The 26,773-nt window shown below is 45.7% G+C and overlaps 1 protein-coding gene across 2 annotated transcripts in view; it reads left to right on the top strand.

The window, feature by feature from the left end:
• LOC147709569 (interferon-induced very large GTPase 1-like) overlaps window positions 1-26,773 on the top strand; it is an 81,676-nt gene that overhangs the window by 33,000 nt on the left and 21,903 nt on the right. For both annotated transcript variants that reach the window (XM_086928087.1, XM_086928088.1), the window contains exon 2: window positions 5,759-5,802. In XM_086928087.1, the coding sequence (XP_086784213.1) occupies window positions 5,760-5,802 (43 nt within the window). In that variant the 5' untranslated portion in view covers window position 5,759. The remainder of the gene's footprint in view (window positions 1-5,758; window positions 5,803-26,773) is intronic.

Raw genomic sequence — 26,773 nt, 5'->3', positions numbered from 1 at the left:
AGCAAAGCTAAAAGACTCCCAACCATCGATCTTCCAAAGTGTAGCAAACATGAAAAAAATAGGCCACCAAGTCTTGCAACGATACAAACTACTCCGCCCAAAAAACACAAAACTCAACACCAAAACAAAGGAATACTGGGATAAACATGTACAACCTCCACTAAACAAGCACAAGTGGAATACCCTGTGGTCCTCTGCCACAAGAAAGATCTCCCCAGTCTTAGTCCAAACAAAACTTTGGCTTCTACACAAAACATTCTGGACCCCATATCGTTTACACTCACTAGGCCTCAGAGATAGTCCACTCTGTTGGAACTGCGATTCAGGGAAAGAGGACTTAGAGCACCTTATCTTTTGTTGCCCAACACTGAAGAGGTTCTGGGAAAAGGTGTTTGACTTCATAGACAATGCTTTTAAATGCAAACTTATAAGAGACTTTGGCTCGCTCACCACGGCTTTCATTTGAATTGACCTCTCCCCCAATGGAGAGAGAGAACGAATGGACCTACTCCTGACAGCTGTGGTCAAAATAATACCAACAAAATGGAAGGACAACCCTAAAGCTACCTACAAAGGCTGGGTCACCCACCTCAGGGGGGAGGACCAACTTGCGCTGCAATACTGACCCTGGATACCGTCATCCAGGGGCCCGTGGGAAGTCCTGGACAAAGCCCTGGTCCCGCACCAGCCCCCATAGGAAAGCAAATCGAACTTGTTTGTTGTGCCGTATACTGCAGTACCTACCAGCAGCTACCATATCAGACACTAGGGCCATATATTGCCATGTCAGACCAGTATATTTAGCTGTCCCTGTCCTATCCTCCTCCTCCGCTTAGTCCTAACTTTTCTGTACCCGTGCAAAAATTTAATGGACTATTGTATCAATGCCAAAGAGGGCTAACCCACATAATGATTGTATGTTTTTTATGTATATAAACCTTATAAAAAAAATATATGATCTGCTCCTTTAATCTCACCGATCTTGTTTTTAGACCTTTTATCAGCAATTTTATAGGCTAACACTCTCCCCACTTGTTCACTGTATTCACACTGTTCTGAACGAAATTTATTGAAAGCAACTGCCACTCTTTCATTAATAATACCTAATGCCTTCTCCTACACTTCTACTAGTTTAAAATAAATTGGTAAATGATCCTCATCCTGTCTTCTAACAGATTGTGCATGAGAGAGCTCCAAACCTGTTAAAGTCCTGAGAGCCATCTTTATGACAGTCTCCTTAACTTTGTTCTTAGAGTAATACCTCTGACAAATGCCTTCATAGAATCCCAGATCATATAGGGAGTGGCAGTACCAATATTCAAACTCAAAAATGTAACCAAAGGTTTTCCCATATGCAGAGTATACTCCTCATCGGATAGTAAATAACGGTAAACAGTCATAATATTGATTCCAAAATATAGAATGGGACATAATATCGAAGTAAAAATATAGAATGGACAAAATATCGAACTGACACAATATAGTGGTTAAAAATATCGAATTTAAGGTAAGTTATATCGATTTTCAAAATATAGAAGTCAAAATATCGAAGTATACAATATAGGCATTAAATATATCGATTTTTTAATAATATTAATTTTTTTAAAGTGTTTTGTATGTTAGTATATGTGTGAAAAGTGTAAATTAATTTTTGTAATGTATGTTTAATGTATTTTAAGTAATGAATTTTATGTTATTTAATTTTTGCGTAGTTTATTTCTGTAGCGGGTTGTGGGTTTATAGGGGAATAGGGTGGGAAGTAATTTAATTATATTAAATTAAATATACATTTTTAGCAATTATTATTAATTTTTAATTACATTTTGCTTTTTAGTTCTGTAGCGGGTTGCGGGTTTATAGGGGAATAGGGTGGGAAGTAATTTAATTGTAATTAATTAAATATTTGTATTTATTGGTATTCATTTTGAATTTACTGTTATTTTTTAATTGGTAATTAATTTGTATTAATTGCCAATTAATTTGTATTAATTGATTAATTGTTAATTATGTTAATTTTCTAAATTTATTTTCTGTAGCGGGCTGTGGGTTTATAGGGGAATAGGGTGGGAAGTAATTTAATTGTAATTAAGTAAATATTTTTTTTCATTCATTGGTATTGATTATAAATTTATTGTTAATTAATTTTTAATTGGTAATTAATTTCTATTAATTAGCAATTCATTTGTATTAATTGGTAATTATTTTGTATTAATTAAATTTTTGATAATTATGATAATTGTATTAATGTATTTTCTGTAGTGGGATGTGGGTTTTTAGGGGAATAGGGTGGGAAGTAATGTAATTGTAATTAATTACATGTTAAAAATACTTTTTGTGTATTGATAATTAATTTACTGTTAGTTTTTAATTGGTATTAATTTGTATTATTAATTATTTTTTGTTATTGAAAATTAATTAGTTGTTAAATAATTATGAATAGGTTATTAATTTTTAATAACTAATATGTAGTCATATTTCTAATTAATTATTACATAATATTAAATTGGTTATTAATTTCAATTAATGTTTTATTGGGATTGATATTTAATTTATTTTTAATAATATATTAAATCATTACTTTCCCTACTGTTAAACTCACTGGAGTGGGAATAGTAATTTTCACCGTCCCGCTATCCAACGCTTTCCCTACTGTTGCACTCTCTGGAGTGGGAATAGTATTTTTTACCCCTACGCTATCCAACGCTTTCCCTACTGTTGCACTCTCTGGAGTGGGAATAGTAATTTTTACCCCTACGCTATCCAAAGTTTTACCTAATGTTGCACTATCTGGAGTGGGAATAGTAATTTTCACACTCCCGCTATCCAACGCTTTCCCTACTGCTGCACTCTCTGGAGTGGGAATAGTATTTTTTACCCGTACGCTATCCAACACTTTCCCTACTGTTGCACTCTCTGGAGTGGGAATAGTAATTTTTACCCCTACGCTATCCAATGCTTTCCCTACTGTTGTACTCTCTGGAGTGGAAATAGTAATTTTTACCCTTCGAATATTCAACACTTTCCCTACTGTTGCACTCTCTGGAGTGGGAATAGTAATTTTTACCCCTACACTATCCAACGCTTTCCCTACTGTTGCACGCTCTGGAGTTGGAATAGTAATTTTTACCCTCCCGCTATCCAACGCTTTCCCTACTGTTGCACTCTCTGGAGTGGGAATAGTAATTTTTACCCTTATGCTATCCAACGCTTTCCCTACTGTTTCACTCACTGGAGTGGGAATAGTATTTTTTACCCCTACGCTATCCAACGCTTTCCCTACTGTTGCACTTTCTGGAGTGTGAATAGTATTTTTTACACCTACGCTATCCAACGCTTTCCCTACTGTTGCACTCACTGGAGTGGGAATAGTATTTTCTACCCTCCTGCTATGCAACGCTTTCCCTACTGTTGCACTCTCTGGAGTGGGAATAGTAATTTTTACCCTTACGCTATCCAACGCTTTCCCTACTGTTGCCCTCACTGGAGTGGGAATAGTATTTTTTACCCCTACGCTATCCAACGCTTTCCCTACTGTTGCACTCTCTGGAGTGGGAATAGTATTTTTACCCCTACGCTATCCAACGCTTTCCCTACTGTTGCACTCACTGGAGTGGGAATAGTATTTTTACCCCTACGCTATCCAACGCTTTCCCTACTGTTGCACTCACTGGAGTGGTAATATTAAATGTTACTCTCCTGCTATCCTACGGTAAAATATTGTACATTTTTTATTAATAACTTAAATTAATTATATCTTAATTTTAAGGTTATTTGAGTATTTTTAAGTATGTTTTAGTTAATTATATTTATTATTTCATTAATTTTAAATTACTTTTAAGACATTTAAAAATAAATCGATATTTTGACTGACTTTATTTTTTACAGACTATATTTTGGATTCGATATTTTTGTACTTACCTGTTTGTGGATAGGAATTCGATATTTTGGCATTCTATATTTTGGTGACTATATTTTGGTAAGTCTATATTTTGTCATTCTATATTATGTCAGTGATCCAGTAAATAACAGCAAAAAGTAAAAGGCCGGCCTTTCTTAACAGCGATTATCAGTTGGATTAATAATAAAATTGGGTTATGATCTGAAGTGATCTTCGGACAGATCTCTATATTTGCTGTATTCAGGACTGCATTGCCAACCCAAGCCATTTCCATCCTCGAGTATAGCCCATGTGGACAAGAATAAAAAGCAAAGCCTGTGGAATCTGGATATAAAACTCGCCAAGCATCTTGTATATCATGCATCCTTGCAAGTTCCAATATTGAATTCCTTACTTTCAAAATCCTTACAGAAAAGCGTCAGGAAGTAGAGTCTAAAGTTAGATTCATAATGCAATTAAAGTCTCTCATAACTATTAGAGTTCCCTGGAATTCAAGCAAATTGAACATAAGCGTATTGAAGACCGCAGGATCATCGATATTTAGCCCATAGAACATATTTGGATCCATGAATCCCTAATTGGTCAATAGCCCATCTTCCCCTCACATCAGCCATAACCTGATCAATTTTATACCCCAGAAATGTTCTAGCTAGTATAGCTACCCCCCCTTATTGAAACAGTTTGAAATGAACAGACAACAGTTTTGTACCCTAATTGGTTAAATAATGCCCGATCTTTGAACGTTATGTGAGTTTCCGTTACCAAAACAAAATGAGGGAGATACATCTTTAACTCCTCACGGACAAGTTGGCGTTTACGAGTGGCATTCAGCCCAGATACATTACAACATAAAACTCACTGCAATTTTATCACAACAATTACCTCATTTAGTACAAATTTTCTTAACTCCCGTTCAATAACCACTCCCCTGAAAAAAAGCATGTGTTGTTTAAATCCCTTGCTTTTACCCTACCATGAACAAACCTCCCCCAACCCTCCCTTCTCACCCACCCCATGTCTTGAGAAAGGAGTCACCCCCCTTATGTAAGGTTACCAAGTCACCCTTAACTGGAAGATGCTGGTTCTCTTACCTGTAAAGTGCTTGACAGGTTTTGCAGAGACACTATGGGCCAACCTCCCAGAACCCCTAAAGTATAACCAGAGATTTGTGCCAAAAACTATGGCTACAGAATAGAAACTTAGGGAGGAGGGCAAGATTCGGAAGCTGATGAATTCTTGTTGTCGACCTGAGAGTCAACAAGAAATATTTTGAGTGTGTTTTTCTATGGTGAAGTCTATTGAGCTCTACAGTCCCTATTGTATATTCTGAAAAATGGAGTAGTGTAAGTGTCCTACCTGTGAATCTACAGGAATGGTCCTAGCGTTCTGGTGTCGTCATGTGATGGAGGTTGTCATCGTAAGTAGGGTCCGGATGAGTGGACTTGTATGAAGTTGTATTTATAAAGAAAGTTAAATATTAGTTTTTTCAATTCTTACATTCAAAAGCTGCAATCACATTTTTTGTGCTAATTTGCATAACACTCTTGCCTTTGCTAGCTTACTTAATATTATTCCGCTTCAGTGTTCAGCTCCTCCATCACTCGCTTTTGTTCCTTAGAAATAACAGAAAATGCACCAAAAGGTAGAAAACATTCCCCTAAAATAAGCTACAGAATATCTAGAATTTACAGTTCTATCAATAACATGCAATTGTGCTTTGCAAAATGTATTTTTGAAAGTCAAAAAGTGTTTCCAAAAATTGTCCTTCTTTTGCGCGTTGTTAGACTGTTCTGTCTTGCGGTGGGCGCCTTGAGAAAATAAGAATCAAGAAATAATGTAGCTTTCTCTTCTTTCTTTCAGGATGCAGCTGGCATCGAAATCTCTGGGAAACCGGAAGGATTCAGGTAAGCCGATACGATGCTAGCGTGACCGCACTCTGAAGGCTAAGCGCCTTCTAGAAACTCGGGGGTGGAATTTATATTCCTGCCCACCTGAACCGCACCCAAGCAATCATTTAGGTCACTCATGTTCATATGCGGGGCGACGTGCAAATGTTCTGAGTCTCAGTCTTCCTTTGCGCGTGCAGCGCAATGCTTTTCTTCCATTTTAAATAAAAAGCAAACAAATCCCGCTTGAGTCTTAAGAAGGGAACAAGTCTTTCAATATTTTTACAAACACTTGAAATGTTACAATATCTCCCTAGGGAAACAAACCACGATAAACCAAGCAATGATAAACAAGACAATACATATGTGACTAAACAAGCAATCACATTATGATATACATTACACCAATTCACATTCGTTGGAGTGCTGGATGCATGGGATAGGGGTGGGTTTTTTAATTGGATTATAAAAGATACAGACTTTACAGACTTTACGTCTGTGTTGTCATGTAGGGCCTTTGAGGGTCTGATGTAGTACTAGTTATTTTAAGGGTTTTATTTACAGTCTAGACGTAGAATCATGATAGTACCCCCCCCGCAGAATCCCCCCTAAGACCATTGGTATGGGTTTTGGCTTACCGGGGTACCGCAAATGGAAAATCTTAACCAGTAATGGGGCATTCTGTAAATCAGCAAGTGGTTCCCATGATCGTTCTTCTGGACCATAGCCTTTCCTGTCCACCAGATAGTATAATTTACCTCAAATTCTCTTTGAGTCAAGTGTTGTTTTTACTTAAAATTTTGGAACGCCATCTACATCGATGGCATAGGGAGGTTAAGCGATTCGTGTTTGAGGATGAAAAGGTTTTACCAAAGAAACATGGAAGTGTTAATCGTACACAAACAGGGTTAAACACCTTTTCAATAACAAAAGGTCCAATAAATCGTGGACAAAATTTCTTACAACTTTTAATGTTTAAATTCTTGGTTGATAAACAAACCTTGTCTCCTTCTACATATAATGGTGGTATGGTTCGGTGTTTATCAACAGTCCTTTTTTGGACTTGCTTTGCTTGAGCTAAATGATATTGTGCCTGCTGAATGGATACCAAGTTTTTTATATAATCATTTACTGTTGGATTTGTTAAAGAAGTATCCCCTTGTTCGAAAATTGCCCTAGGATGAAATCCATGAGAACAAAAGAAAGGAGACATTCCTATAGAAGAATGGTCCATGTTATTATATGTGAATTTCATAGCCCATAATATGTCTGACCATTCTTTTCACAGGTACCTAAAATGCAACGTAAATACTGCTCAATTGTTTGATTTGTTCATTCAGTTAAACCATCTGTCTTGGAACGGAAGGAACAAACTGCCGAGGTTACATGGTTAATCTATTTCAGAAACTTTTTCTAGATCTGGGTGATTGGGATTGGGATAGTCAAATTCAACGGGTTCATAGATTACGTTTGATTACTAACAAACCCCCTGGCCACTTTCATAGACCCATTCTAATCTGTCTAGGTAATTTCTTACTACGGCAAGCGATTTCCATCAAAGCCAGGCCTACTACTCCAGTACATACAGAGTTTTTTTTCAATGTTTGTCAGATCAGACTTTTGTAAGGACACTGTAGGATCATCGCTGGAAACTTCCGTTCCTTCTGGCACCCCAAACACTTGCAGATTATTGTGTCATTATTGATTTTCAAAATCTTCAACCTACATCTAAATAGATCTTATTTGGGCTTCATATGTATCCGTACGTTTCAATGCTACAAAGAGGAAACTGGACCAATTACCACCTGCACTAGTACCTCTCAAGAAGACACATACAGCTACTAACACTTCACCACCACCTTCCCCCAGCAGTTAATCCTATTTTAATAATTTCTCCACCACACTCTCCACTATCACAGGTTAGTGACAAGGAACATGGGGATGGGCAAGATGACGAAGATGTAGTGCAAATTGACGATGAGGATCTTGATGATCCACCACAAGAACCAGACCCCTGGCATGATTACAACACTGATCCGGATCTTAATAATGATCCAGACTGCTATCCCTCCAAACCATATCCACCAGATGACAATGTGGGTTTCGCCTAGTCAATTAATAGTGCTGCAACATACCATGGAGTCAAATTCCATTCAGACCCTGTAGAAGAGGATTTTCTTTTGGAGACCTTTGATCAACCAAAGAAATCTACCCACGCATTGCCAATGCTTAAAGGCCTTCTAAGACATGCTCCTGAGGTGTTCAAAGACCCAGTTAGAGCTAGAGTTCTTAACCCCATGGTAGATAAGAAGTACAAGGCAGCCCCTTACAACCCCATCTACAATAAGGGTCAGCTCCCTTTAGATTCCATAGTTGTAGCCAATGCACAAAAGCGAGCAAATGCTCAAGCATCAGGTGAAGCACCACCCCCTGACAAGGAATCTAAGTTATTAGACGCATCGGGCAAGCACATGTCATCTCAAACTTCCAACTCCTGGAAGATAGCAAACACACTTCTACCACTATGATGAGCTGGAAACACTCAGTCAACACCTCCCTCAGCAATGTAAGGACAAAGCCAATGACCTTATACAGGAAGGCAAGTTAATTACTAATACTTCCATAAAATGCGTGCTCGAGGCAGCAGACACCGTGTCCTGCGTAATAAATACTAGTGTCTTGCTATGCAGACATGCCTGGCTTAGGGTGCCTGGATTTAAACAAGAGGTGCAAAATACCATCCTTAATCTGCCTTTTGACCAACAGCACCTCTTTGGACCCGCAGTGGACACGTCCTTGGAAAAAGGATGTGTCCACTGCAGGAAAAAATAGAAAAGGACACGGAGACTGCCAAGTCTGTAGGAGCGTTGCAGTCACCTTCTAACAGAGGCTCCTTTCGGCGCTCCTTCTATAGAGCAGGCTCCATATCAAACACACCAGTGCAACAATCCTCATCCTACAAAAGTCCCAATCCAGGTACTTTCTCTAGGGGATACTCCAGGGAGGGTACAGAGGAAACCACAAAAAGGGTAGAGGCAGGGGTAATAACACTCGCAACTCCCCTAATACCAAATAATTACTTTCAAGCGCTCCTCCCCGACCTTTCTATTCCTGTCGGGGGACGCCTCTCACAGTTCCTACCTGTCTGGGAGTCCATCACTACAGACAGGTGGGTAAGACAGATTATCCAGTATGGCTATAGCCGGAACTCACTTCTACCCCTCCCAACATTCCTCCCAAACAACGTACAATGTCATCAGAACACCTCACGCTTCTCAAACAGGAGGTTCTTGCACTGTTACAAAAACATGCAATAGAATCAGTTCCCTTGCACCATCAGGGCACAGGGGTCTATTCCCTATACTTTCTCATTTTCACCAAGTGCCTCACAGTGGTTGCAGCCCATTTGAGCAGATAACACATTCATGCCTTCCCTTATCTGGACGACTGGCTCATGAAAGCAAAATCCCACAACAGTTGTGTACAGCACAAACTCCGTACCATACAACTGCTTCACAGTCTGGAATTCACAGTAAATTAGTGCAAATTCCATCTCCAACCGTCCAGGACAAAACAGTATCTAGGGGTTACAATAAATACCTCCAAGGCCCTGCATATCCCAATGCAGTCAGGATAACTCCTTTACAGATGTTAATTAAAACATTTCAGCCACAACACTCACTACCAGCACGAGTGTTCATGCAACTAATAGGTATGATGGCTTCTTGCATCTTTCACGTTCCTCATGCAAGACTACAGATGCACCCATTACAAGAGTGCCTAGCACGTCTGTGGAACCAGGCTCAAGGCCAGCTAACAGAACTGGTATCGGTGGACGACCGCACCCACCGCTCTCTGCAACTGTGGTAATTCCTCGAGCCAATTCCACAGATCGTACTAACAACAGACGCATCGCTCACTAGCTGGGGTGCTCACCTTCAAACACATACCATTCAAGGCATTTGGAACCCTCAGCAAAAACAATTCCACATCAACTACCTGGAATTGTTAGCAATATCTTAGCATTGAAACCTTTTCAATTGCACCTTCTAGGCAAAGCTGTCCTGATCCGTACAGACAACATGACAGCAATGTATTAGATACAGAAGCCAGGGGGACACACTCCCTACAGCTATCGCGCTTAGTGCAAAGCCTATGAAGATGGGCCATTCCACAAAACCTATACCTCCTGGCAGAACACCTACCAGGGGTACACAATCAGATTGCGGATCTGCTCAGCCGTCAAGCACACTAGATCCACGAATGGGAACTCCATCCTCAAGTTCTTCTCCCATTCTTTCAGCTGTGGGGACACCAAAGGGCTAAATGCCCAGACTTCGCATCCAGGTATCCACACCCATTGTCAAAAGGCAATGCGCTATGGATGAATTGGTCAAACAAATTTGCTCATGCTTTTCCTCCTCTCCCACTTATTCCGTTGGTGGTGCGTAAACTCAAACAAGATTCTTTCACACTGATCCTAATTGCTCCAGCATGGGCAAGGCAACCATGGTTTACAACTCTACTGGAACTATCAATAGTGCCGCATCAAAACCCACACCTCTCACTCGAGCTTCTCACACAGAACCATGGAGAGATAAGACACCCGGACCCCAATCAACTCAATCTTGCGTCCTGGCTCCTGAAATCCTAGAGTTTGACTACCTCAATCTCCTGCCAGATTGTATGAATGTTATCAAAGAAGCAAGATGCCCTACAACAAGGGCAAGCTATGCAGCAAAATGGAAAAGATTTGTCATTTATTGCACGCACAATAAGATCAGTCCACTAGATGCTTCCATTAAGGCATCATCTGTTATCTACTGCATCTACAACAATGTTACTTAGAATACACATCTATAGGGTTACATCTAGCCGCCATAGCAGCCTACCTACAAAACAGACAACATTTGTCCTTGTTTAGAGTTCCAGCTATCAAAGCTTTCATGGAAGGACTTAAAATGATAATTCCAACAAGAGCTCCACCCTCTCCGGTGTGGAACCTTAATATAGTCCTTACCAGGCTAACGGGTCCCCCTTTTGAACCCCTCCACAAATGTGAGCTTCAGTTTCTCACTTGGAAAGTAGCCTTTCTGATTGTTATCACATCTCTCAGAAGAGTAAGTGAACTCCAGGAATTAATCATACAAGAACCATTTTTACAAATCCATCATAACAAAGTGGTTCTTCAGACTAACCCAAAGTTTTTACCCAAAGTATTGTCTGCCTTCCATCTAAACTAGTCTGTTGAACTCCCAGTGTTTTCCCTCAACCAGACTCAGTGGCAGAACATGCTCTACACACCTTAGATGTTAAAAGAGCAATACTCTACTATATTGACTCTGGTCGGTGACGGTCGCTCCACCCGCCGCGCAGCTCTCCTTGAGTATGCCCGGTGTCCCTGCCTGCCGTTTCTGCCTGCAGCCTGCAGCTCTCCTTGAGTGTGCCTAGTGTCCCTGCCTGCCGTTTCTGCCCGCTTCCAGTGCTTGTTGCTTTCTCTTTTCTTGTTCCTGGTTTTCGCCGTCTTCTCGCCCTCCCCACTCCCTGCCGCTGCTCCCCTGCGGCCTGCCCCCCTTTTGCCTTCTCTACCTGATCCCCTTCCGCGCCACCCCGCTCCCGCCTCCCAGCTGCTCCTCCCTCCCTCCGGACACTTAAGGACTGGGAGCGCGATGGGGAGCTGTGACCTGACCTGACTCTGGTCGGTGACGGTCGCTCCACCCGCCGCGCAGCTCTCCTTGAGTGTGCCCGGTGTCCCTGCCTGCCGTTTCTGCCCGCAGCTCTCCTTGAGTGTGCCCGGTGTCCCTGCCTGCCGTTTCTGCCCGCTTCCAGTGCTTGTTGCTTTCTCTTTTCTTGTTCCTGGTTTTCGCCGTCTTCTCGCCCTCCCCACTCCCTGCCGCTGCTCCCCTGCAGCCCCGCCCCCCCTTTTACCTTCTCTACCTGATCCCCTCCCCACGCCACCCGGCTCCCGCCTCCCAGCTGCTCCTCCCTCCCACTCCGCCCCTCCCACTATGCCGTTTATGGCGGAGTCCACGCGTACGTGCAGCGTTCACGCGCAGTGGGCGCGCCCTTTGCGCGCCAAATGCAAGCCCGTCTGCGCCCGTCTGCACCTGAACCGTGCCCAATGCCAGAACCCCTGGCCCCCGCAGATGCCAGCCCACCCGCCACACTTGCAACGCTGCCACACTCAACGCACTCAACACCGTCCGGATCCCCGGCTGCTACGGAGCCACCCCAAGACGCACCCACGGACCCTTCACCTGCCAATCCTGCAAATTCTCCTGCATCCAGACCTGTACCACACCCGCCATGCCGAGCACCAGCAACAACCACCTGAAGTGCATCCTGCTCAGCGCTCGATTCGTCCACAGACACGCCGTAGAACTCTGGAACCTGCTCGACACCACATCTCCAGACGTCGCCTTCATCACGGAAACATGGATGAACGCCTCCTCAGCGCCCGACATCGCCATCGCCATCCCGGACGGAAACAAGATCACCCGGAGGGACCGAGTCAACCAGACAGGAGGAAGCATCGCCATCGTCCACAAGAACACCATCCGCATCACAACCAACTCCGACGACACCCTCCCAGCCGCCGAACATCTTCACTTTCAGATACACACCGACCCCAAGACCACACTCAAAGGCACCCTCATCTACTGACCCCCAGGACCTCGCACACGATTCAGCGAAGACATCGCCGACTTCATCAGCCCGCACACCCTCGCCTCCCCCGACTACATCCTCCTAGGGGACCTCAACTTCCACCTGGAGAACAACAACGACAACAACACCACCACCCTGCTGGACAACCTCGCCAACCTCTGGCTCAAGTAACTGGTGAACACCCCCACCCACTACGCAGGACACACGCTGGACCCAATCTTCTCCTCCAGCAAGTACATCTCCTTCAGCCACTCCACCGTACTCCACTGGACAGACCACAGCTGCGTCCACTTCAGCTTCAGAAGAACCACGACTCACCACCACCCACAACAGGTTCCCCGCAGGAACTGGAACAAGATCACCGCCGACCAGCTCACCACATCTCTGAACCAGAACCCCCCCGCCAGCTCAACGGACCCCAACCAAGCAGCCAACAACCTCGCACAGTGGATCGCCAACTGCGCTGACGACCTCGCACCCCTGAAAAACAACCCCAGCAGACCCGGCAGCAAGAAAGCCTCCTGGTTCAACGACGACCTCAAGAAATCCAAGAAGAACTGCCGCACCCTCGAGAAAGCCTGGCGCAAAGACCCGACCACAGACAACATGATCGCCCTCAAGCATGCCTCCCGCATACACCACCAGCTGATTCACACCACCAAGAACACAGCATTCAGGGAACGACTAGACCGCAACGCACACAACAGCAAGGAACTCTTCAGCATCGTCAAAGAGCTCTCCAACCCCAGCGCAGGAAACAACGACATCACTCCCTCACAAGACCTCTGCGACTCTCTCGCCTCATTCTTCGAAAGCAAGATCGCCGACATACACAACAGCTTCGGAGCACAGACCACGCACCCAACCACCGAACCGACGCCTACCTCCCCCACCCTCCGCACCTGGACCCCGGTCAGCACTGAAGACACCATCCACACGATGAACACCATTCACTCCGGATCACCAACCGACCCATGCCCCCACCACATCTTCAACAAGGCCGACTCTGCCATCGCACCCCAGCTCCGGGACATCATCAACTGCTCCTTCGACACCGCCACCTTCACGGAGAGCTGGAAGCATGCCAAACTCAGCGCCTTCCTGAAGAAACCATCAGCAGACCCCTCCGACCTCAAGAACTACCGCCCCATCTCGCTCCTCCCTTTTCCTGCCAAAGTCATCGAGAAGACCGTCAAAAGACAGCTCGCCGCCTTCCTCAAGACAAATGGATCCCTCGACCACTCGCAGTCTGGCTTCCGAGCCAACCACAGCACCGAGACCGCCCTCATCGCAGCCACTGACGACATCAGGTCCCTGCTCGACAACGGGGAAACAGCGGCCCTCATCCTCCTTGACGTCTCCGCAGCGTTCAACACCGTCTGCCACCGCACCCTAGTACAGCGCCTCAGCAACACCGGAATCCAAGATAAGGCACTACAGTGGATCATCTCGTTCCTCGCCGGTAGAACCCAGAGAGTCCGCCTCCCCCGTTCAGATCCGAGGCCACCGAAGTCATCTGCGGAGTACCTCAAGGATCATCACTCAGCCCCACCCTCTTCAACGTCTACATGCGCCCCCTCGCAGCCATCGCACGCCAACACAACCTCAACATCATCTCCTACGCCGACGACACCCAGCTGATCCTCTCCCTCACCAACGACTCAGCCACCGCCAGAACCAACCTACACGAAGGGATGAAAGACGTAGCCGAGTGGATGATGAACAGCCGCCTGAAACTGAACTCAGACAAGACGGAAGTCCTCATCCTCGGATCATCACCCTCTGCCTGGGACGACTCCTGGTGGCCCCCCGCCCTGGGCAGCGCACCCAAACCAACGGACCACGCACGAAACTTGGGCTTCATCCTGGACTCCTCCCTCTCGATGACCAGACAAGTCAACGCCGTCTCATCTTCATGTTTCAACATCCTACGCATGCTCCGTAAGATCTTCCGTTGGATCCCCACCGACACCAGGAAGACGGTGACCCAGGCACTCGTCACCAGTCGACTGGACTACGGAAACACCCTCTACACCGGAACCACAGCCAAACTACAGAAAAGACTCCAACGCATCCAAAACGCCTCCCCACTACTCACCTTGGACTTCCCTCGACAAAGCCACATCTCCGGACATCTGAGAGACCTACACTGGCTCCCCGTCAGCAAGAGAATCACGTTCAGACTCCTCACCCACGCACACAAGGCCCTCCACGACCAGGGCCCCAAGCACCTCAAACCCCGCCTGACCTTCTACACTCCCATCCGCCAGCTACGATCAACCAGCCACGCCCTCGCCGCCGTCCTACGCATCCGAAGAACCACCATGGGAGGAAGATCCTTCTCCTACCTGGCAGCTAAGACGTGGAACACCCTCCCCATCCACCTCCGCCTGACCCAAGATCACCTCTCCTTCAGGAAGCAACTCAAGACCTGGCTGTTCGAGCAGTAGCAGCCCCCCCTCCCCAAGCGCCTTGAGACCCTCCGGGTGAGTAGCACGCTATATAAATGCCGTGATTGATTGATTGATTGATTGATTGATTGATTGAAAGAACCAAATCTTTTAGGAAAACTAAGCAACGTTTTGTGGCTTTCTCCCGACCTCATAAAGTCAACCCTATATCGAAATCAGGGATTGCAAGGTGGATTGTAAAATGCATTCAAATATGCTACATCAAAGCCAAACACACATTAACCATTCCCCCTAGAGCTCATTCTACACTCAAACTAGGGGCTTCTATGGCACTCTTGGGTAACATTCCCTTAGATGACATATGCAAAGCAGCAACTTGGATTACACCACACACCTTCCCAAAACAATATTGTCTAGATGTGCAGGCAAAACAACAAGCTATTGTTGGACAGGCTGTATTAAGAACACTATTTCAAACTACTGCAACAGATACGGGTAGCCACAGCTAAGGAGGAAACTGCTGTATAGTCTATGCAAAGTGTACAATCTGCAGTTCATATGCCTCAAACAGAAAATGCTACTTACCAGTATACATCTGTTCTTGGCATATAAAGCTTCAGAGTTGTATACACCCAGCCACCTCCCCGGATGCCTTTATCTGTTCCAGTGTTATCTTAATTAGATAACTTACACATGGACATCCTTCTTTATCTCACTACTCCATCTAACCCTACGTGGCAAAAACAATCTAAGGATGGAGTTGATGCCCATGCGCAATGTCGACCGAAGGAGGAGTCACCAACCTCGTGACTAGAAAGACTTCTTCGAAGTCAAAAACAACATGCAAACATCCAAGCCCAACACCAGATAATGATCTATGCACAGTGTACTACTCTGCAGCTCTACATGCCAAGAACAGATGCATACTACTGGTAAGTAGCATTTTCCATTCACAGCTGTCATTGCCACCGTCTACATGCCTTTAACCGGTAAGTTTCACAGGACACCTCTGCAGCAACTTCCCAGCGGCGGCGTCAGTCCGCCATCTTCCTTCTATCTCAGGGTAAGAAGGGGTTACTGCTTTTTACCATGACCACTCCCCTGGGTGGGGACATAGGCTCTGTACAAGGGAAGAATGGTTTGTCCATCTTGGAGTGAGGGGTACTGTGGGATTGATTGCAGTAGGGTACAAAAGGAACGTTTAGCCTGTTTGTTAGGGAGGGGCCAGAATTAATCTACACCCACAGGTTAGTACCAGGCATAAAAGTGGAGCCCCTGGGCTCCTTCTACATAGCACACTCTGAGCCCTGTGGAAGAACAACAGAAGAACTGCACATGCTGTTTGAGACACGTGGGAAGACATGAAGGGCTGCATCTGGTTGAGACCTCTTGAGGACGAAAACAGAATCTACCAAGCCGATCTGCCCAAGGTGTGTTGCAGCTGAGCTGAAGAAACAGGTTACTCCTGCTCTGAGCTTTTCCACAGCAGCAAATCCAGTTCAGTGGTACTTCACAGATAAGGTATTCGCCTTGTGGAGGCCTCTACAAAGAAAAACAATCAAAAAATTATTAATCTTGACAGACAAAGGCGCCATAAATGTCCGACCCGCAAGAGGACTTCCCTGGGTGCAAAATTTGAACTTTCCTACTCTGAGCTTTACTAATGGTGTCAACAGGACCTCATCTAATGGTTATCTTATGTAATGGTGACCTACTTGAGCACAGTCTGTTGCCTTGCCCAGCTGAACAATGTTGACTTCTATATTTGATACTTAGGGTCTGGTTTAGAGTTCAGCAGATGGGTTACTCCATCACAAATGTGACAGATATTCCGCCTCCTGTATTACAAGAGATTTAATCCAATGGCACTTGTGATAAAATGGACAGGATATGCGTCAAGTTTGTGATGGATTAACTTGCACACCTAACCCTAAATCAGGCTCTAAGTATCAAGGTAAAACCTTTGACCGGGTGGAACCTGGATGGTGTATCTGACCTGTGCTCTATCGTGGTTGGACTCAAATGACGTAGGCATTCCAGTGTACCGTAACCAGTTGACTCATATTGCAGCTTAGCGCTTTTTGGCACTAATTTTATTTCAAATTTAAAAAATCCTATTTCTGGTTTCCCTTATCAAGTTTTTATCCTTTTGGTGTAATGTTTGTCCCCAAACAAGTCTCCATTTTTATAAATTGGAGTGGGAATTTGTTAGACCTGGCACCATTGGCGTGGGTCTCCCTTCCATTTTTGCTGTTGCCTCATGTGTTTTTCTGGTGTTAGATGCTTTGGGCACTGTGCCACTGCTGTCCAGTGCCACAGTGCGAGTGCTCCCTACTGTAAATTGATGTATTGATTAGTGGTTCCATTATTGGATATTTGATTTACTTGTCAGACCCTAGTACAGTGCACGGAGTGTGCCCGGGGCGTGTACATCCAAATGCTGCTAGTGGGCTTGCAGCACTGGTTGTGCCACCCACAGAAGCAGCCTTGTAAAATGTGTCTAAGGTCTGCCATTGCAGAGCCTGCGTGCAGTCTGGTACTGTCATGCTGACTGGGCAAGTGCACTCACTTGCCAGTCCCTGAATCTTCTCTTTTCTTTATATCAGTCACCCCTATGGTAGGCCCAAGGGCAGGGTGCATTGTAAGTAGAAGGTAGGACAAGCACTGATGTGTGTGGCATGTCCTAATAGTGAATTACAGTCATTTTCGTTTTTCACTATTACAAAGCTACCTGTTCTCCATAGGCCAGAATGGGCTGCTAGAAATATTACATTCTATAATCCTAGCAGACTCTGAGAACATGGTAGAAATTCGAGTTTAGTATGCCTCTTTTAGTAAAGTTTATTTTAATATTCTGTGTTTGCAAATACCACTTTTAGAAAGTAGGTCTTTGCTTGCCTAACCATTTCAGCCCGCCTCTGCTATGCTGTGTATTCCTTTGTCTGGTTTTGTGAAGTGACAGGGCTGGGGGATTCCAGGAGACAGGTGAATAGCGAGATCAGCATCCAGATGGGAGGGAAGAGTTGCACCTGGGACCTGAATAGGGCTGGGCCTTCCCTCTACAATGTCGGCTCCATCCCCTGTGGTGTGTCTGATGTCTCTGCCCTGCACACTGAAAGAAGCGATGGAAGACTGTCAACAGAGTGCTCCTGGACTGTACTTGCCTTCCACAATGCTGGCTCCACCTCCTGTGGGGCGTCTGATGTCCCTGCCTTGCATGGTGAAAGGAAAGGAGCAGTCTGATAAACAGAGTGCTCATGACTGGTTTCAACTGGGCACAGGCCCCTCTCCCCTGAGAGAACAAAAGATTTTGGATTATAAGTATTGGGACTCTGCTCCCATGAAATTAGATCACTCCTGGAACTGACAAGACAAAACCTCTGCTGAGGAGATGGAACCTGAAGAAACTGAGGAGAGACTATTCCCAAGCTGAAGTGCTGCTTGGGGGATTGGCCTGCAGAGGCTGCCTGAACTGCCTAAAGAGGAGGAAAGACTTTGTGGACGTTACCTTTATTTTCAACTTGTGCAAAAGATCTCCAAGGGCTTGGAAGAGAGCTTGCCCCCTGACCGAAGTCCCAGGACCAGTGGACTACACCAGCCTTTGTGAAGTGCAGCTGGAAACAAGTGGCTACAGAGGTAGGGAGCTGTGACCGACTCTCCCGACTGGCCCGGTGTCCTGTTGGCACCGCACCCAGCAACGTCCGCCTCGAACAACGCACGCTCTGCGCTCGCCGAAGCCGTCAACGAGCCGTAGCCTGCACCGCGACTGGAAGGACACCGCAACGTGAATCGCCTCGCTACACCGAATTGGACTGGTCTGACCGACGCGGTCACTGCTGCTGACTTCGAGCCCTGGGACCGCACCGGAGTTGGGCACCGCCTTGCACACTTTGCGACGCACCGCCCGACTCGCACCGCTGTCCGGACTGTTCGAAGCCAGCTCCCGAACTCCGGCTTGAATGCCGCACCGTAAAGCTAGAAGCACTGCAACGAACAACGCCCGCCCGAACAACGCAAGCTCAGAGCTCACCGACGCCGTCAACGAGCCGTAGTCTGCACGCGACTGAAGGGACACTGTGACCTGCAACACTTTCTTTTTGTACATCGCAACGATCCCCGGAACCGTCTCGCACATCCATGCCGGCCGCCCCAAGGAAAAGGTATTGTGTTTGAGTCTGTTGACATTTGAGTGGGCCCGGACCGCCACAGTCCGCTGGATTTGTTAGACTCTGTTCTTTCAGCACGCTGTAGGCGGACGAGGCTACCGACTCGCACAGAACTTTGATTTACACCTTTTTAACCAGAACTCTTGAAATTTAACAGTACTGTGGATTCTTTTTGTCTTTTATTGGTCTTGTGGTAACTCTATATAAAGTATACGTATTTTTGATATAAAACCTTGTGTGGTGTCCATTTGTAGTGTTGTCACTGGGTTACTGTATGTGGTCACAACTGCTTAACTTACATCGCCTCTGAAATAAGCCTTGACTGCTCGTGCCACGCAACCTAGAGGGTGAGCAGGGATTATTTTAAGAGGGTAATTCCCTTGCCCTGACTAGAGGAGGAGGTCCCTGCTTGTCACAAGTACCTACCTGTGCCAACCAGAGATCCCCGATTCTAACATTGGTGGCAGCGAAAGGATCCGAATTTGCATTTGTAACTCATATACAGTTATTGGTGAACACTACGTAGTGAGTGCAGACCATAATGCAACCTTGTACTTTTGATACTTGCTTTTGCCAGGGATCTCCATTTTTAAATCATGCCTGGTTCAGTCAGAATAGAAAAGGCAGCATCCATTGCATCTGCTGACTGTGATTGGGAGGAAGAGAAATTAGAAAGCTACACCAACGCCCAGCTCAAGAGCTTCTGCAAAAAGTTTAACATTTCCACATCAGGAATCTCCAGGAAAGACTAATTCCACAAGGCACTAAGGGCCTGGATTGAGGCAAAGAATGCCACTGGTGATTTAGTGGAGTTTGAGGAGGCAGAACAGCGGATTGATGAGCCACTGGTTCTTGAGAGGAGCGCGCCCTCCCCAGTGGATAGCAGTATTTCTGCCTGAGGTCTGTCCTCAGAAGAGTTGGTGGACAGGAAAGAAAACAGAATGCATGAAATGGAGATGGCCAAGCTCAAATTGAATGGGCAACTGGAGCTAGAAAGCAAGAAGATGGCTCTAGAGGAAAAGAGATTACAGATGAAGCACGACAAAGTTTTGAGGGAGCTGGATCTGAAAGCCAGGAGCCTAGAGATTACTCCCTCTGGTGCCAGCACACCGTCAGTGCCTGTGTGGACAGTAGAGTGTACATCCCCAAAGATGTGCTAAAGGAATTTTTTAAGAATGATGATATTGGGCAGTGGTTCACAGCCTATGAGGTAGCCATGTCTTCCCACCGGGTCCCTGTGTCAGGGGTCACAACGGCTCGAGTCACACCGGCAGTCACTGAGGCGCGGGAAAGACTACACTTCCCGGCAGCCACCTGGGGACGTCCAACGTCACGCACCACGTGACGCGGAAGTCTGAGAAGAGGCGAGGCAGCGGGAGAGGCGCTGCCGATTATTCACTGTATCCGGATGTTCCAAAGGCCGTTGTTGTGGATTCCACAATCAGGTAAGGGTGCCAGTGGCACCATTGGTTCCTTGCATTACCCGCACTGGATATTGTCTTGCTGCTACCTGTTGACCTTCGTGGGAAAAGGTCTATAGTCCTTCCATGTTCAGAGAGCTTTTTCGAGGGTGGATGCTCTCTAAAGTTATTTGTCGCATACTAGTACTTTTTGGTGATAAGGGTATTCCCTTCTGTATATTCCCTGCGTTGGCGAACTCCAGTTGACTAATTCTATTACTGGGTTCATGCGAGGGAAATTCAGAGACATTGCTTGATATTATTCAAAAGGGGCATTGTGTATATTCCCTACGTTGGTGAACTCTGATTTGCTCATATACTTCAGGGTTCTTGCCAGGGAAATATTGACTAAGTACATGATTGATTAGAGAAACCTTTTCTCTTGTATACTGCCTCATGAAGGAGAGTGAAGTTACTCTACCTAACTTTGAGTCTTTTCTGAACTAATTTGCTCTTCGTTGTATGAGTATCACTCAGTATTGGATAAGATGTGATTCATGTTATATTCATAAGGAGAATATCATCTCTACATTTTTTGTTTTCTGACTTTATCTTCCACAGGGGTGCTATTGACTGATGTATTGTGCAACTACATTTACCTCTTTATTCTCAGCTAGAAATATCTAAGTATTGGGTGTTACAAGGGCTACAACATTAGAATAGGTTGTGATGTTACAAACCTTTCTGTTTTCCAGCATTTTGATTGATGATAAGAGGTTGCACGCTCACCACCCCTGTCAGCTGGCGCTGTTATTTTCCTTTACAGGTTAGTGGAAGTATGGGTATAGTGGGAGATATATAAAAGAGAGAGAAAGGGTTATAGATTCACCAGCATTCACAACAATAACTAAGGATAACCTCCCTAGCGTGATAGCAAAGCACCATGGACAAGAACACAGGCGCTGTAGCCCATACACCAAATCCAGGAGATCCGATGATGTTAGATGCCAAAATTGGAGCAGTTGGCTCAGATGTTGTGCTACTCAGACAGGATCTTCCCAATGCAGTGCAACGAGTAATGGAATCAGAAACCAGAATATCAACGGTGGAGGATACAGTGACCACTCTTCAAAAAAAAGTGTCCACCCTGGAGACACTCACAAAGGGTCTGGCAAGACGTGCTGAGGATCCAGACGGGCGGGCATGCAGAAATAACCTCTAATAAGTGGGGTTCCCTGAAGGCTGCGAAGGTGACAATATGGAGGGCGTCCTTGTCAATTAGTTAACTGGCTTCCTTCTGGTGCGCTGTCCTCCTGCTTCATCATAATCAAGCCTATCATTGCCAGATTGCTAACCTGTAAAGACAGGGATGTTATCTTACAACAAGCCAGGCCTAGGGAGACCCGTGACTATACCTCATATCCTATAATGATATTTCTGGACTATTCGAGGCTAGTTTATCTACGCCGGCAATCTTTTGTGGAGACCAAAGCTCGATTGCGTAGCTTAAAAATCCAGTACTCCCTGCTGTTCCCGGCCAGATTGCAGGTGTCCTACAAGTCACAGACACACTTCTTCGAATCACCAGAGGAGGTGTTCAACTGGTCAGAAGATATCGCTAAACTTGAGCCACATACTCCACCTAGAATAGATTCGGACTCGTTGTCTGGCCCCAAGATCTCTCCGGCTAATGATAAACATTGTCGCAGGTCGCGCTCCAAGAGACGCTCGAAGACCCGTAGCAAGTCCTGTATACGTTTGGCAGAGGATATAACATGAAAGACAGCATCCTAATAATTTTCCATTGCAAAATACACTGTTCATAACACCAACGGCATTGCCACTTGGGCTACTTTTATTGGTGTATTCCCTTGACTTTGAAGACACTTGTATGTACAAGGGAAGTTCTTTTGTGGTCCATTGGCAGAAGGTAGTTCCTGACCCCCATTGAAGTCGGGATTCCTATCATGCCGCAACAGATGCTTCAATGTTCATGAGGTATTGGGGAGGAGGGAGGAGAAGTGGGGTTTGGGAAAGTTACTGTTTGTTTTAGTGCAGTATCTTCACACCATACATGCAACATCTCATTTAAAAATGCCATCTATGCATCATCTCCCATTCACATTTATCACCGTCACTCTCACCACTAGGTATGACTAAGCTTTATGATAGGCGACTTCACATTTTCAGCTGGAATGTCCGTGGCCATTTAGATAAAATGAAAAGGGGGGCCGTACTACATCAGGCTAAATGGTATGAAGCCCACGTCTTGCTTTTACATTGGGCAATAAGACACCGTGCTTGGCACAATTTGGATATGACCAGATGTTTTCACTCCAGATTTACTAGAGGCTCTCGGGTGTGGCAATAATGATTCACCACAGTCCCCTTTCATTCATGACAAGACATGGTCTGATGCTCAGGGTAGATACATCATGGTCAAGGGCACACTTTATGGCGAGCTGCTCGTTCTGGGAAGTATATATGCCCTTCCTCCATTAGTATGAAATCTAATAGAATGCCTGATGATATTGTGGACAGAAATCCCCCCGGTCTGACAATAGTTGGGGGGACTGAAACAACGTTGTGTGCCCTCATACTGATAGATGGCACAGCGCAGGGAGGCCAGCAGAAACGCAGGAGTCGAAGTTGCAGTCCTTAATGCAGGGGATGGATTGGGTGGATACCTGGCGGAGACTCCACCCAACCGACCAATTATTCACAAATTTCTCTAGCTTACACCGGTCTTTCTCCTGAATAGACTATGCCTTTATATCTGCAACCCATATCCATAGACTCGAGACGGCAGAGATTCTGCCTAGAGGCCTCTCTGATCACTTCCCATACAGTTAGATTTGCAGCTAGACATTAGACGTCTCTCCTTCCGTTGGCGATTGTTGCCATGGCATCTACAAGGTGAGCAATACAAAATAAACATGCATGTTACCATCACAGACTATTTTTCTCATATTGCTGGGACAGTGGAGTCACCTGTGACCTTGTGGGATGCAATGAAACCAACACTATGGGGTGGACATTGCATACTGCACTTCACGACACGGACAGAAGCCCAGCTTATAGATCTAGAGCGCATAGGCGGGGTGGGGGTGGAAGCACTACACACCGACAATTACTTCATGCGCAGCAAGTATGTGCCAGCAAATTGATGCAAGAGGCTACAATGACATGGTTGGCTACCCGCAGCAGGATATTTCAGTGGGGGGAACAATGACAGCACACTGTTACTTCGCCTTTGTCAGTGGCCGCTCTGCCCCTTATCTATCCCAAGTATCTGTAGTCCTGCTGGGGAGTTACTTACCGATCCTTTACAAATTGCAGCAAGCTTTGCAGGTTATTAGGCACATTTATATGCTCCTAAAGTGACCCTTTCGCCATCTCTTTTCTACAAATTCATAGATGATATGCCTCCACAAGCCCTGGCTGACTCGGTGAGAGGAATTGAATATTCAATTAACCGATGAGGAACTCTAGAGGGAAAGGCACTAGGCACAATTGGCTTCCTGTGCAAATTTCGCAAAAAATACCAGTACTTAATGACGACCCCATATCTAGCAGCACTCAATGCTGCTCTGGATAACCAGTGCCTTCCACGAGACTAACGCCATGGAGAAATAGTGTTTTTTTTAAAGCCAGGTCGACCCTCTGTCCGCCATGCCTCATATCGCCTAATATCGCTTCTTAATGTGGAGGCCAAACTCCTTGCTAAGGTTATCGCCAATTGCATAGTACCATATATTACAGATCTAGTTCACTACGACCAAGCCGGCTTTATGTCAGGCTGCGCTACCCAACATAATATCCGCCATGTACACAATGCCATTGCGACAGTAGATCACCTTGAATAACCAGCGGCGCTCCTCCTGGCCGACATCAACAGGGAGTTTGACTCCCTTAGCTGGACCTACCTTTTTGGCACTACTGTGTCGACTAAATTTCAGCCCGCCTTCCTATGTACATTCATTTTCTATATAGCGACAACACCACCTCTGTCCGCATCGCGGACTCAATATCACTGACCTTCTCCAGTGGGCAGGGTACTCGCCAGGGTTGTCCTCTCTCTCCATATATCTTTGCGCTGGCCATATAGCAGCTCACAGCCTGGGTGAGGATGGACGCACAAATCCACGGTTTTGAATTGTCCAGAGAAGTCTCCGATCGCATTACCCTATATGCGGATGATGTTTTGTTCTTCCTGACGCAACCTGACAGGTCGAGCCCAAGACTGCTTAGGATGATGCAAATGTTTGGAGACCTCTGGGCTGTATATGAATGCCCAGAAATCCTTCTTGTTGCCCTTGCGGGGACCATGCCAAATGGGCATGTGAAGTGATGGTGGTTCAGGACGGGTTTAGGTATCTTGGGGCCTTTCTGTTGCCTTCCCAGCTCACATCCTGGGAAAGGAATTTGGCCTTGTTGTGGGTGCAGATTAGGGCGCAGACCCGCTCCTGGTCACATTTACCACTCTCCCTGTTTGTCAGATCTGTCATTTTCAAGATGGTCTCCCTGCATCACCTGTTATACCAACTTCAAAACCACCAGTACCCAATACCACCCCTCTGGTTTAGACAACTAAATGCAACTCGTAGACACTTTTTCGGTGGCGGTGCACAGCTCGGGTAGCACTGGGAACATGCTTCCAGCCTACATATTTTGGGAGCTTGGCAACGCCAGACATGCAGGAATACTATGCGGCCTCGCACCTTCTTATCCTGAACGATTGGTGGTACGGAGATGGACGCGATCCAGCATATGTGGTTGAACGCTGGTTGATGGGCAATATGTTACTACACACGATCCGCTATAGAGGTCCAACACTCAAATTGCTGCCTCCGGCAACTGCGACTGTATTTATGATCTGGAAACAATTGCTGCATCAAATGGGGTAACGAGGGAAGCTAACAGTGCTGTCTGGCTGTTGGGGCTGGGAGGCTATTGGTATATCTACAGTGGAATATGTTCTCCATGGGCAGACCTTAAAGTCTTTCTAGGAACTACAGCAAGAATATGATATGCCAGCTCGCAATTTTATAAATACCTTAAATTCCGCCATTCCTTCTCCCCCTACCTCGTGTACCAGGAAGTTATACCGGACTTTAATCCTATCGAGGCTAAAGTAGTTATGGGGGATGTTATGGGGGAACTCAGAGAGCATAAGATCACTTAGGTATATTGAACACTTGTGACAAACAGCCCCACTACACTCAACAAAATGCGAGAGGTCCGGCAGGAAGATCTGTGCCCACTAGATTATGAAGATTGAGCAGAGGCACTGGAGTCCCCACGTGGCGCAGCCATTGTGGCATGATTACAACTCATACAACTTAAATACCTTCATAGGGTTTAAGGTTTTACTACACCAGATACAGGCTCTGACATGCTGTTCTAATAGACTCCCCTCTCTTTGCATTGTCGAACCACTGATGGTACCCTTCTACATACAATGTGGCAGTGTACGGCACTCTCGAAGTTCTGGCGGGGTGTAATTACATGTATGTGAGAAGTTTTGGGGTGAGACATCCCGTACGGGGGCAACATATACAAGCGTGACTTACTATTCCTAGGCCTTAAACTGGTAAAACGTGATGTAGCAAAGGCATGGAAAGTCTTCTTTGACAGGGAGGAACCAGCCTACAGTGCAGACCAAGAGGCCATGGGGCCAAGAGGATACCTATCTGTCCTATATGATAAAGATAGGTTAAAAAATCTCCCAATGCACATGCAAGCAGTAGTAAGAACATGGTATGCCGTCACCAAGCACATGGGCTGGGGGGGGAAATGAACAGGAATGATGCATTTGCGGGACAGCAAACAATTGCAAAGGGTGGGCTCAATGCACAGCCTAAACAAGTGGGAATTGCTGAGGTTAGAGAAACTGGGGGACATCTGGCGAGGCCATGCCTACATCACGTTTGCAACCCTGCAGCAGGAGTATGAACTGGAACCTGGAGAATGGCTGAGATACCTACAATTGGGCCATACCCTCAAAGGCTACATTCGGGAGGGAACCTCCCTTCCGGATGCATCCCCCCTAGAGGATAGGTTACTGACAGAACCATTACGCTCCAAAGCCATTTCAACAATATATTATAAGTTAATTAATAATTCGCCGGATCCTTTAAAGGGCCTGAGAGCCCAATGAGAACAAGACCTTGGCCTACTAAAGGAAGAGGATTGGGTGGAGGCAATGCAAGGTCCGAGGAGGGTAGCAATTTGGGCTAGATTTCGGTTGATTCAGCTAAAGATCCTGCACAGTGTTTACTACCCCAGAACCACACTGCACAGGATGGGACACAGCGAGACTGGGCTATGTCTTTATTTATCTTAC

This window comes from Lissotriton vulgaris, chromosome 6 (assembly GCF_964263255.1).
Source record: "Lissotriton vulgaris chromosome 6, aLisVul1.2, whole genome shotgun sequence".
Taxonomy (NCBI): Eukaryota; Metazoa; Chordata; class Amphibia; order Caudata; family Salamandridae; genus Lissotriton; species Lissotriton vulgaris.
Note: the sequence above shows the minus strand (reverse complement) of the source record. Positions and strands in the feature narration are given on the sequence as shown.